Genomic DNA, 14,473 nt, shown 5'->3' with positions numbered 1-14,473 from the left:
TAAACTTGGTTTACAATTTGTATATTTACAGATTCATAATAAAGTATTATAATTGGACGACTCATGTCATGCAGAAAATGGCGCTTAATTATTACCACACCCAAAGTCTTTGTGGTTTCTGGTGAATTAATCTTCACCTAGGTTGGCGATATATTGGTGTCCCATTTTTCCTGCGCCATTTTTTATCACGTTTTCTTAGTGTTGAATTCTATTTGTAAATTAGCAATTTTGCTTAGACTTGAGTTTTAGTATATTGAAGGACCTTTTGTCTGATTTAAAAAAAAATATATTTTAAATTGTAAAATATTTGAATAAGATCTCGCCGCGATATAGCCTTTTTGCGCTAAGGCGGCGTAAAACAAACACCAATCAATCAATCTTCCGCAGCGGCGTGGTCATGAACAGACTAGTAAATGCACAAGATAGTGAAATGAGGCGCAACGAAGTGAATTTCCTCTAATCTTTACATTCTGAATAAAAAATACTTTGGCACACTGCAAAAGTGTCCGAATGTAATCTGGTTTAGCAATACGTAGTACTTCTTTAATAGTTGATTCCACGTAACGTAGTTTATCTCTGTCTTCGATCGTTACAGCAAGGTTTCCTCTGCATACCTTAAAAAACATAATAAGACATGAATAGTCGGCAAACAAATAAGTCACTATTTGCTTTGTCTATAGATTCACCCATATAATTTAATGTGTATGATAGTGTACCGGTATAAATGTTGACAATTTCATATCTTATAACAGTACGACCAAATGGGGATAATAGTGATGATAGGAAAATGAAGGATAAGGCAGGCTTTCTAATTAATTTGCAATTACCCAAAAAATTCAAATGATAAAGATGTGAACAGTTATAAGGAGTTTTTGTACTAGGTTTCCCTTGTCATAAAATTCAAGGAAACTAATTAAGAAATAATGCATGGAAGCTATAGATTTGTTGGACATTTACACATGGCCTGGGCCGTGATATTTAAATTCTATCCTGAGCGTTAGCGAGGAATAAAATTAACGAATATCACGACCCAGGCCATGTATAAATGTCCAACAAATCAACGGCTTCCATGAATTATTTCGATTCTAATAAGACAAATACGGTAATTTAAAAAAAAAAACTGAAGCGAAGGCAAGATTGCGTGTGCATGGCTATTATTGTCGAGCCTTCGACTTTAGTCGAAAAAGCGAGACTAAGCGATCCTACATTCCGTCGTCGTCGGTGTCGTCGTCGTCGGCGGCGTCCACAAATATTCACTCTGTGGTTAAAGTTTTTGAAATTTTAATAACTTTATTAAACCATACTGGATTTCTACCAAACTTGGACAGAAGCTTGTTTATGATCATAAGATAGTATCCAGAAGTAAAATTTGTGAAAATAAAATTCCATTTTTTCCGTATTTTACTTATAAATGGACTTAATTTTTCTGCGGGAAAACATTACATTCACTCTGTGGTTAAAGTTTTTAAAATTTTAATAACTTTCTTAAACTATCCTTGGTTTGTACCAAACTTGGACAGAAGCTTGTTTATGATCATAAGATAGTATCCAGAAGTAAAGTTTGTAAAACGATAAATCCATTTTTTTCCGTATTCTACTTTAAATGGACTTAGATTTTCTGCCAGCAACACATTCACTCTGTGGTTAAATTTTTAAAAATTTTGATAACTTTCTTAATATACTATTTTTAATTTGTACCAAACTTGGACAGAAGTTTATGATCAAAAGCTAGTATCTAGAAGAAAATTTTGTTAATATTTTGTACCTGTGTATCTGTATTTTACTTATAAATGGACTTAGTTTTTCTTCGAGTTAACATTACATCCAGTCTGCAGTTAAAGTTTTTAAAACATTTATTAGATTCATAAACTATCCTGGATTTTTACCAAACTTGGACAGAAGCTTCTTACAATAAAAAGATAGTATCAAGCGGAATATTTTTATTGATTTTTTCCCTCAATTTTGTTGAGCCTGCAATTTACAGCAAAAGTAGGCGAGACACTGGGTTCCGCGGAACCCTTACAAATTTTTAGGTATCTTGGTGTAATCAGGGGTGTACAGAATTTTACACAGTTTGTTGTATGAATTTTCAACAACGGTGTAAAATTCCGTACACCCCTGATTACACCAAGATAACGAATGTATTTCTTATGAACAATTATATTCCTCATTTTTAAACCAGGATGTAATAATTGAAAAATGGTAATGAAAAATTTCCAGTTTAACAATATTTCAATGGCGAACTTGCTGTACATTGTCAACTACTTTATTTCTCTATTTTAGGGAAAATTCCGATTTTTTTTTGTTCTTTTGAATTGTTGGGGGGGGGGAAAAAAACAAGGGTGGGGTGTTATTTACACCGGAATAGTCAACCAATCAGATTGCTGTATTTTTGCTGCATGAGAAATAAGTTGTTTTATTTATTAGACGAGTGATATGGGAAGACAATGTTCGTTTTATCGAGCATCACAATGTGGCGGCAGATCGAGAACATTGTAGTTAAGTCACTGGCTCGGAATTAATCATGAGTGCCAATGAGACAACTCTCCATCCATGTCACAATTTATAAAAGTAAACCATTATAGGTCAAAGTACGGTCTTCAACAAGGAGCCTTTGCTCAAACCGCACAGTAAGCTCACAGCAAACGTTTTAACTTCATTTATTATTAAATATACAAAAGAGATTTATGTTGAAAGATTTAATAGTAAAATATTAGAAACGGTAACCCGTAAAAAAGCTCCAATCGCCATGTATTATTTCTGATCCTACTCCAGGGTAATGACGCACTTTCACAACATCTCCCGTGTGCATATAAACAACTGCATTCATCGACCCAGCCTGCGATCCTCCACCTGATGCCGCATGTCCACGTGATATTTCGGTGCTGTTTTGAACCATTTGAAGATGTAATTGAGTTGCAGTAGGTGGTCTGAGAAATGTGCAGGCAAAAAAATAAATTCCATCGTTGGGTGCTGTGAAAATACCCGTATGTGGGTTATATGCTTGACCAATATTTGTAATCACCTGATCAAAAACAACAATCTGTGAAGAACCAAGGGTGACATACGGTTTCAATCTGGCATGAAAGGCAACTTCAGTTGACGAGATTGAAGAACAAGCTAGTAAATAAAAATCAATAGTTGTATTTATTTACATATTGCCTCAAATGATTATTTACACTTTGTTTTACTATATTTAGTTTGAGCTGCCTTCGTATCTATATATTCTTTGTGAAATGTATTTAAAATTTCTTTAGTCATTACTGATTTCCATTTACGTATGATAACTATTTTAATGGTTAACTAGTCTATATGCTTGTTATGAAATTTGGAATAAGTATAGATATGTATGAAGAGTTATAATTTCATGCTACTCTTACTCTGACGAAACACCGGGTCTCGTTCCTTTTGGCGATTTAATTCATAATTGCATTACTGAAAAACAAAATCATTGGAAAAATATCAAAGTGATCCTTCAATCAATGTTATCTCTATTTTTCTGATATCTTTAATCTTAGCATATTGCTGCGCAGCGACATTAAGGTGATTTTCCCGCAAAACCGAATAAAAAATAGTGCAGGAGTTATTTCCCCTATCTGGATCAAAATGTTTAATGGCGGGCGACTTTTGACGTTGCAGACACAGTACTAATGTAGCAATAGGTAAGCTACGCGTATCGCATAAATGATGAACTATATCGCATATGGTGTCTTTTTTCATATTATAATGTATTTTCACACCAAATAATGGAAATAATTTGAGTGAAAGCTGTATTTAGCAAAAGAAAGATCGCAAGCGGAGTTTAAGCTCCGCCCACTTTTTACCTTATTTGGAAATTCAATGTAGTCGTGAAGCTTGCAGTTTGCAAGTTTGTTAATTGAAGATAATTGAAGCAGCCGTGCACTTGTCAGTTGAGATTAAAACGACCTGGTTGAAGAAACTGATGAGAATAAATGGAAAATTTATTCAATATGATCCATTGTCAGGGCAAAACATGATTATGAAGGATAATCATGGTGTAATTTATCGCTTTCAGGTATTATAATCTAGAGATATGCTAAAATTATGCAGACGGCATGAATGGCTTGTGCATCGGATAGATCAGATATAACTACGTGTTGCAATATTTAATTTCAACCATGGCTAGTATCTATCATTTTTATACGAAAGACACCGAAACACAGGGGTTCTTCTTCACAGGTGTTTGTTAATCCTATGGTCCACACAAATTATGAACGTTCATCTTGTGTCAGATAATTTAGGAAAATGAAGAAATAAAATAAAAAACATGTGCCTGTGCCTCTTATCGCCTTTTTAATAATAATATGCATTAACTATTATAAAGGGGAAATACATGTATTTCAATTGCATGATGCCACAGGGGCGGATCCTGCCATTTTATAAAGGAGGGGTTCCCAACCCAGGACAAAGGGGGGTTCCCATTCAAATGCATTGGTCGGCCTAAACAAAAAGGGGGGTTCCAACCCTTGGATCCGCCAATGTGCCATCAGTTATGTATACATTGTACTTATTTACATCATGCCATTCGTCTAAAGTAAAAAAAATATTCCTGCAGGACACATCAAATAAAAAAACTTATTTGCCGGGGCTAATTATTCTTCATCAAAACTACTCCAAATAAATATGACGTGTTGAAAGGCTATTATATTTTTTTACTTTCGAAGTAAGGCGTCAAAGAAGAAAAAGAAAATAGCCTTTCAAGATCGAAAGTAAGGCCTCAAAGAAAAAATAATAAACTAGCATTTCAAGACGTCATAATTATTTGGACTACATCAAAACCACCTTTAAATAAATATTTCAATTCATCATCCCTAACAAACATTTTTTTGTTGGTCTGTAATTGGTAATAGTCCAAATAATTAAGACGTCTGGCAAGACTATTTTTATTTTTATATCTGAGACGGCCAGTAGGAAGCTTAAGGTGTCCAAGAAAAAAAATTGAATAGCCTTGCCAGACATCATAATTATTTGGACTAGGTCTGTAATTTAGCAGTTCATGTTCATCTTTGGTTACATCTTCTGACGTCAGACTCGGACTTCTCTTGAACTGAATTTTAATGTGCGTATTGTTATGCGTTTACTTTTCTACATTGGTTAGAGGTATAGGGGGAGGGTTGAGATCTCACAAACATGTTTAACCCCGCCGCATTTTTGCGCCTGTCCCAAGTCAGGAGCCTCTGGCCTTTGTTAGTCTTGTATTATTTTGATTTTAGTTTCTTGTGTACAATTTGGAAATTAGTATGGCGTTCATTATCACTGAACTAGTATATATTTGTTTAGGGGCCAGCTGAAGGACGCCTCCGGGTGCGGGAATTTCTCGCTACATTGAAGACCTATTGGTGACCCTCTGCTGTTGTTTTTTATTTGGTCGGGTTGTTGTCTCTTTGACACATTCCCCATTTCCATTCTCAATTTTATCAGATATAATTGTAACCTCTTCCGAGGCTACATGAATATTGGCCTCCCCACACGATCATTTAACGGGCGTTGATTTCTTTAATATTGAAGTGAACATTATAGTAAAATTTACGACAATAATCTGAAATCTAAATAAGGCCAGTTTTTTACTATATACATGTATAATAAGACTCTTAAGAACTCGGTGACAGTGCAAAATCTTAATCTATGAACATTTTAATAAGGAATTTCAAATTTATTTTTATATCAAAACAACTTTGATTTCTTGTTGATTTTTGTTTGTAGAATTTGTCTAACAGTTCTGACTTATATATGGACAATTGGTTGAGTTCATTCTCCTGAACATATTTTTCCATTTCAGATTTCCTCTATTTAAAACGCTTCTAAAAATCATAGACAAAACTTGCTTTTTACCTCTATGTTTCTAATTTAAGCGATGTCAGTTGGTAGGCAGGGTTATCTGACGTTTTTACCTAGATATCTTAATGATGATTGTGGACAAGTTAATTTATTTGTCTCAATAGTTTCAGAAAAGATTTTTGTAAAAGATAACAAAATTTTACAAAAATTTCCATAATTAACTCCGAAGGACAATAACTCTTACAGGAGTCATTTGACTTATTTTGAGATCTGACTTTGCTTAACAACTTTACTGTTTACAATTTTTGTCTATTTTTTCATGATATTCAAGGTAATAACCCGAAAAAGTTAAATTTCCCTAAACTTATCAATTCTTAGACAGCAACCCATCAACAGGTTGTCTGGTGCGTCTGAAAATTCCAGGGCAGATATGTCTTTACCTAATGAACATTTTCATCCCGTCAGTTTTGCTTTAAATGCTAAATATTTTCAGAGCTAAAAGCCAAATAGTGCATTTTATCCAATGTTCTATTTTTAGCTATGGCGGTAATCTTCGATGATTGGCGGGGTTATCGGATATATTTTTTAAAACTAGATACCGTAAGGATGATTTAGGCCAAGTTTGGTTAAATTTGGCCAAGTTGTTCCAGAGGAGAAGATTTTTCTAAAAGTTTACGGATGGCGAAGGACGCTGGACGAGTACGGACGATGGACATTTACCAATACTGGTATCATGGTATAGCTGAAATATGCTCATGGCTTGGTTTATTTACCTGTTTTAATCTTATCCAATTCTGCTTTCACTTGTTTAACTTCCTTTTTCGTCGTATCTAATTCTACTTTCACTTGTTTAACTTCGTTTTTCTTCGATTCCAATTCTACATTCACTTGTTTCAGTTCTTTTCTTGTCGATCCCAATTCTAGTTCCACTTGTTTAACTTCGTTTTTGGTCGATTCTAATTCTACTTTCACCTTTGTAACTTCCTTTTTCGTTGATTCCAATTCTTCATTTACTTCTTTATGTTCGTTTCTCGTCGATTCCAAATCTACTTTCACTTCTGTAAGTTCCGTATGCATTGCCTTCAATTCAACTTTTAATTGTTCTACTTCCTTTATTTCTTTTTCATGTTTAAGTAAATCGTTTTTTATTTGGAATATTTTTTGCTCAACAGTGTATCCATAAAATGCACCAATCAAAATAACTACAGACAATAGCAAAACAACCAAATGATTCTCCATTACCACTGTGTTTCAAAACATCATATGTCCTTATTAGTGACATTCACGGATGACTGACGTTTTAACAAAGAAGTTTAAAGTCCACGAGGGTCTGGCTGGTGGGTTCTTCAGTTCTTTATTCTTTAAATGTTAATAATTTTTTTCTCTTTTCTTTATTCTTTAAATGTTAATTAGTTTTTTCTCTTTTCTTTATTCTTTAAATGTTAATAATTTTTTTCTCTTTTCTTTATTTTTTACAATTATTTGTTTGTATGTTTGATCATCCCATTATTCTTTATTTTATATGTTCCCCTAATTTGAAATATTCTACAACTATTAATTCATTATTCTGTTTTGTGTAAACCACATCCACATCTTTTCATGGTATGGGTAATATACCTGTAGTATGTGAAAAGATAGGCTTATTCAGTTCCGCCAGTGATTTTCTTTTTAGATTTTGTGTTAAGGTATTTATTGATTTTGGGAACAAAGAATGGTTAAAAAAATTAAGGTAACCGACTTCGTAATGTCACTATAACAACCCCAGTTTCGTATTTCACAACAAATAAACAATATTTGGTTGTTTAATATTTAGTCTATGGAAGAAGCGATTCGATAAAAACTTTTCTTATATCAACGAGCGATATTGTCTTATATCAACGAGTTGCATTGTGGGAAATTTCAGACGAATGCTAGCATTTGTACGAAGAAAGGCAGATTTCTCGGCATAAAGTAATGACTCTTATCTTAAAACATGGTGACATTTAACACGACATACGTCTAGTGTATAATTTCCGTGAATTATTTTATGTAATAACACGCAAGGTGTATTTAAACGAGAAAATTGAATTGTTGAATAAATGAAACATAAATGCACGATTTATCATTTGTAGACATTCTATAAATATCATGTAGCAAATTCAGTGGAATGCAACTGAGATGAATTCAATTGTTTGCTAAGCCAAAATCACCTATAAGTCAAAGATACTGCTATATTTTAGTATATCAATGCGATATTTGTCTTATATCATAGCGATTGTTCTGGAACTTATTCATCATTTATTCTTCATTTGATCATCATTTTATATTGTTAACGTTTCATTGCGTACATCGCTTTATAATGTAATAATGTATGTACTGAGATTCCGCCAATTAAGACGCACCCCTTGATTGACTGCAAGGGTACAGCGGATCCATGTACACTCCCTAAGGATTAATGGAGATGTGTCCTTTACAATATTATCCCACCACCAGAACAATCCCCACCCAACACCACCCAAGGGAGCGTGTAGGACACCGGGAAGTCTGTTATTATGGTGGAGGAAGCCGAAGTACTCGGAGAGAACCACCGGGCCACTCGGTGGAAACAGACAAACCAGAGAGATATCAAAAGATTGATCTCCAGGTCAAAGTAGGGGACAACTTTGACCAACCGAGGCCCCCAAAGTACCCATTCTAGTTTAAACTTCGGTCTGGGTACCAGAGATGTGTGTGAGAGGGTGAAAAATACCCTTCTGATGTACTGAAATTTTTAGCACCCAGAGTGAATATCGAACTCGGGACCTTCAGCACTGTAGCCATCGGTCTTAACCACTAGACCACGAACTCACATGTGCGCCAGTTTTAGGAGTTTTATACAGGACAGTGTAGGAATCCGTGTTACTTTCCCCTCTCTTCTGAGTGACGTAAAACAAACGAGTCGTGTGCATAACTACAAGGAACAATCATCGAACACGTTGTCCAAAGGACCAATTCGTGGCTAACCACAGCGTGAGTTACATTTAAAACATTACAAATCATGTCTTTACATTAGCGATGAACTGTTTTAATATATTTCCCTATGTTATAAAGAAACTATGAACATTTTACCGTCCAAACTGTTCGTATCTGCGATTACACGATTTAATTCAAGACAGAACCCGACGTGTGCAAGAATATTCATCTTTTTATTATTATAAAGAACATTAACAGCTTTATATATCTACGAACTGTTTATCTGTCTTTTTAATGGACTTTAATTATCATTGAACACATTGTGTGTGCACATGCGCGAAGGAAACAACTACCTTGAAGAGCTCCGAGAAAAATTGCATCAAAAACAGATTTTGAAGTGTAACAAAACCACAAAACTCATCAGACCTTACATATTTATAATTTATATATATTTATTCGTTTGAAAATTCCAACGATGTTCTTTTAAACGTCAAAACACAGTGGGGTTGGTTGCCAGGTAATCGTAAACAAAACAAAAGATGGCGGCAATCTTGAAAATCGTAATCGTCTCTATATGTTTATCAGTCTTCAAAATTAATGAATTGAACTCTCAATATTCCTATCCATTTGTGAGATATTCCTTACGAACACAATGTTCAACACTTATGATCAGCTATGTCCTCAAACAAAACTCCAATCTAAATCATGGTATTGAAATGTTACCTAAATCACCGTGTTCTGCGTGGACAAACTTTACACTTATATGTATCCTACTTGCGGGAGATGTCCAATTGAACCCAGGCCCGTCCATATATCCATGTGGATATTGTGAAGTGCCAGTTACTTGGGAACACAAACATGCAATATGTTGTGATGAGTGTAGCATTTGGTATCACTCAGACTGTCTGGAACTTAGTGCCTCTAAACTACGTAACATACAAAATATTAATGTGTCTTGGATATGCTGTAAAGGTAGTACCCAAAATGTGGGGAGCTTCACATACCATTCTTATGAACTAGAAACATCAAATCAATTTAGCATACTCAGTTCAGTATCATCATTACTGTCCACAGACTCTATGTCAACAATACCATCAATTGACTCTTCATTCAGTCCATCAGTATTTAGTAGTACAAAACCAAGAATACTTAGTAGCACAACTGAAGAATCACCATCAAGAGCCTCAAAATCAAAATCAATCAGTGGCCTAGAACATAAACAGCAAAACCTCAGAATCCTTATGATAAACTGCCAAAGTATCAGAAATAAATTATCAGAACTAAACGAAAGCGTTGAATACATAAAACCTGATGTCATCATAGGGTGCGAATCTTGGTTAGCAAACGAACACCGAACTGCAGAAATCTTTCCAAATGGGTACAACAAAAATGTTTTTCGCAAGGACAGAAATAAAAACGGGGGAGGTGTATTCATTGCAGTCCATGATAAATTCACTACTTCCGCAGTTGAAAACAGTGAAAACGATTGTGAACTACAATGGGCAGAAATACAAACAAAGACCAAATCAGTCATAATTGGTTCCTACTACCGTCCACCAAATGCAAGCATAGACGCACTGCATAACCTCAAAACATCAGTACAAAATGTGAGTGAAAACAGCAAAGATAAACCTATTATACTTGCAGGAGACTTTAATCTTCCGCATATTGACTGGAACAACAACACAGTCAAAACTGGAAAAGCACAAGTAAAACATCACCAAGAACTACTTGAATTTATTGAAGAGTTTAGTATGGAACAACTACAACTAAAACCAAGCCGGGAAAACAACATCCTTGACCTATTTCTCACAAACCATCCAAGTCTTGTAAAGTCATGTAACACACTACCTGGAATATCAGACCACAACATGATTGTTCTTGATACTGACCTAAAACCGCAGTATAATAAACCAAAACCAAGAGAAATCTATGTTTATAAGAAAGCAAAATGGGAGGAGATCAAAGCTGACATTATAAAATTTGGCGCTGATATCATCAATAGTAACACCTCTGTTGAAGATAAGTGGACCAACCTTAAAAACGGTATAGAAACAACACTCAACCTTAATGTACCAAGGAAATTAACAAATAAGAGACATAGTCTACCTTGGCTATCAAACAGCGTAAAAAAGAAAATTAGGAGAAAACACAAACTATTTCAGAAAGCTAAACACACAGGAAGCCAGACGATTGGGCAAAATTCAAACAACATAAAAGAGCTACACAAAAAGCTCTACGACAAGCTCACTGGCAGTATGTCAACACAATCCTAGATGCAGCTTTGGCGGAAGGTAATAGTAAACCTTTTTAGCGATACGTAAAGTCCAAACGTACTGACAATATAGGTGTAGCTGGAATTAAAAAAAAATGGAATTTTACATCAGGACAGCAAATCCAAGGCAGAATTACTAAACGACCAATTTAAGTCGGTCTTCACCAAGAAAAACGCATCAGATCAACTACCACAGACCCATGAATCAAAATACCCAAATATGAAAAACATCAACATCGAAGTACAAGGAGTAGAAAAACTATTGAGAAACTTAAACATCAGCAAAGCTAGTGGACCAGACGGCATCGCAAATAAAGTATTAAAACTGTGCTCAATTGAATTAGCACCAGTAATGAGTCACATATTCCAGCTCAGCCTAGACTCAGGTACTCTTCCATCTGACTGGAGAAATGCTAACATCAGTCCAATATTTAAAAAAGGAGATAGACATACAGCGGCAAATTACCGACCTGTATCACTTACCTGTGTTTGCTGCAAACTCCTTGAACACATAGTTTGCAGGCACATCCTGAAACACCTGGAAGCACATAATATACTTACCTCACTTCAACATGGTTTCCGTAGTGGCCATTCCTGCGAAAGCCAACTTCTAATTACTATGCATGACATCATGAAATCCTTTGATGCCAAGAAGCAAATTGATTTAACCATACTGGACTTTAGTAAGGCATTTGACACTGTGCCTCATCGAAAACTCTTACACAAATTAAAGAACTATGGAATTGATGGTAATACAAATGCATGGATTAAATCATTCCTAATGCAACGCCAACAGCAAGTTATCGTCGAAGGAGAATTTTCTTCATCTTGTTCCGTCGACTCAGGGGTGCCCCAAGGAACTGTCCTCGGTCCCCTTCTTTTTCTATGTCATATTAATGACTTGCCGCTATGTGTAAAATCACAAGTACGTCTGTTTGCCGACGACTGCCTCCTGTATAATACCATCGAGACACCACAGGACCAACTCCAAATACAGAAAGATCTAGATTCACTTGACAACTGGGCAAAGGACTGGGGTATGCGTTTTAATGCCAGTAAATGCTATGTCATGTCAATTCACCGTAGCCGGTCCCCGCTCACATACAGTTATACACTAAGTAACCACATATTAGAGCAGGTCAATGAAAATCCATACTTAGGTATAATTATTAGCGATAATTTGAAATGGTCATCACACATAAACAAATTCTGCAACAAAGCCAATTCTACACTTGGATTCATCAGACGGAACCTTAAACACTGCAACAAACATTTTAAGGAAACTGCCTACATCTCGCTAGTTCGATCAGTCTTAGATTACTCAGGCACTGCATGGGACCCATACAAAAAGACATATATCGCATAGAGAACATACAAAGAAGAGCAGCTAGATTTGTTTTCAAAGACTATAGACGTACTAGTAGTGTCACCTCCATGATGAAAGACCTTGGTTGGAAACCTCTTGTGGAACGAAGACGAGAACAACGACTGGTACTACTGTATAAAATAGTGAACGACCTGGTAGCCATCCCCACTGAACATCACATAGAATTTAATACTAGACCATCCACAACTTCTAACGTCAAACAAATAAAACTTTTATCAGCAAATACTGACATTTATAAACATTCTTTTTTTCCACAAACTATCATTGATTGGAACTTACTACCAAATGCTGCCGTGAACTGTAAAACTGTGGAAAGTTTTAAGGCAGTTATATCGCGCGACTAGACATCAGTGGCGCACACACATTTCCTGGATAAGTTTTACTCAGTATTTTGAGTTCATTTCCAGTACTATACAGATACAGACAGATACAGATTGTAAAATTGTATTTATATTTGTATTTTCAGTTTTTCACCATTTGGATTGGTAGTGAAATAAAAGTCAGCTCCTGATTGTTTTATCTTCACTTAAACCCAGTCGTCTTGGTTACACTCACTGGTCCGGCCATTACAGTGAAAAAACTTGCCTGTTGTTTTTCTTGGATAACGTACGCCACTCCACGACAGTCAACAGACCAACAACGTAGTTTCCAGGAGAACGTTTCGTGCTAGTAAATTGACAACAACTTGTTTACACATCTCCTGAACAGGAAATACAACGGAGCATCGTTCGTAGCTGTTACCTTGACACTACGCAACAACACAGCTTGTGCGTAATAGGCAGCAAACCAACAACGTTGAACAAACATTCATTTGCCTACAAATAGTTGATTTACATCATGGATCCCAGTCATGTGGAACAACAAGAAGAGATACAGCCCCCAGAGGGAAATGTCCTAGATCTAGAACTATTACACAATCCGTCTCAAACAACAAATTTAGATAAAAATGCCGAGACTAGGCGAGTGCGTGAACTTACCGAAAAGGGACAGGGAGTCTTTATAGAAAAACGTGACAAGTTTTATCACGACTTAGAGGCCCTATGGTCAAACCTAGAATCTCGGTTATTAGAAACGAACAAGCCTCCTAAAGACCTCCAGCAATTGTTAACAGCACAAGATTAAATTGTACAAGCCTGTACTAATTATCAGAGGCTCACAGACGAGTACTTGACATTTCTGAAAAATATAAAAACATTAGACAGCCTTCAAGACATTGATACGTGCAAATTTTCAACGGATATCCGAATGTCTAAAGTCAACCTAGCAATTGAAACTTTGCACGAGCATCGCCTTACCTTGACAAAGGCTAAATCAACAAAAACGAGGACATCTAAGGGCAAGACCGCCTCGCACAGTGGGAGCTCACACGTCTCTGACATGTCGAGCCTAGCAAGGAGAAAGCGTGCCAAGGCAGAGTCCGCAGCGACATTAATGTGATTTCCCCGCAAAACCGTTGCCAGGCCTCCCTAACTTCCGGATAGGCGCCATATTAGAAAAAACTGATGTTACTCAAAGAGGTAAGTCGTCAATTTGAAATGTTGAATTAAGAAAATCGAGCAAACCAATTTTATATTGGATTAGTTTATATTGTACTGTGAGTTAAAAATTTTGATGTTATCATATTTTTATAAACAAAATTATTATGGTTATTGAGAAAAAGTTCAGCATTGCCAAGAATGTTGCGAAAACACATGTCTGATAAAACCAAGTCTTGGTTTTATGAAATTTTCACAATTGCTCGTTTTTGGATAAGAAATTCCTTTAAATTAAAGGTCCGATAGAAGTTTAATAGGTTTTTGAATGTTTATAACAACATCATTGCAGATCGAAAGCAAATTTTGCATTTTGACGCACATGTTATGCCGCTTCATTGTTATTCAAATGAGCGACCATTACCGGTTGTTTGTGTACTTTAACACACATGATGTATCATTGAAAAAGTGTAGGCATTGTATGGTATGAATATTTCTATATATCTGTAATTTAAACTATAATTGCTAACTTCAATACATTAATTGTTGCATGTACTTTGACAGAGAGTTGTCTCATTGACAATCATATATACATGTATATATGCCATC

General features: G+C 35.5%; 2 protein-coding genes across 2 annotated transcripts; one reads left to right on the top strand and one right to left on the bottom strand.

The window, feature by feature from the left end:
* Positions 1 to 2,644: 2,644 nt before the first annotated feature.
* On the bottom strand, positions 2,645 to 7,074 carry LOC139496292 (heavy metal-binding protein HIP-like). The gene is made up of 2 exons (XM_071284796.1): positions 6,573 to 7,074; positions 2,645 to 3,120 (listed from the first exon to the last, which is right to left on the bottom strand). The coding sequence occupies exons 1-2, from the start codon at positions 7,036 to 7,038 to the stop codon at positions 2,714 to 2,716; spliced, it is 873 nt and encodes a 290-aa protein (XP_071140897.1). The 5' UTR covers positions 7,039 to 7,074; the 3' UTR covers positions 2,645 to 2,713.
* Positions 7,075 to 9,269: 2,195 nt separating this feature from the next.
* On the top strand, positions 9,270 to 11,006 carry LOC139494595 (uncharacterized). The gene has a single exon (XM_071282755.1). The coding sequence runs from the start codon at positions 9,270 to 9,272 to the stop codon at positions 11,004 to 11,006; it is 1,737 nt and encodes a 578-aa protein (XP_071138856.1).
* The last annotated feature ends 3,467 nt before the right edge of the window (positions 11,007 to 14,473 follow it).

The sequence above is a fragment of the Mytilus edulis genome, chromosome 11 (assembly GCF_963676685.1).
Source record: "Mytilus edulis chromosome 11, xbMytEdul2.2, whole genome shotgun sequence".
NCBI lineage: Eukaryota > Metazoa > Mollusca > Bivalvia > Mytilida > Mytilidae > Mytilus > Mytilus edulis.
This window is presented reverse-complemented; position numbering and strand designations above follow the sequence as displayed.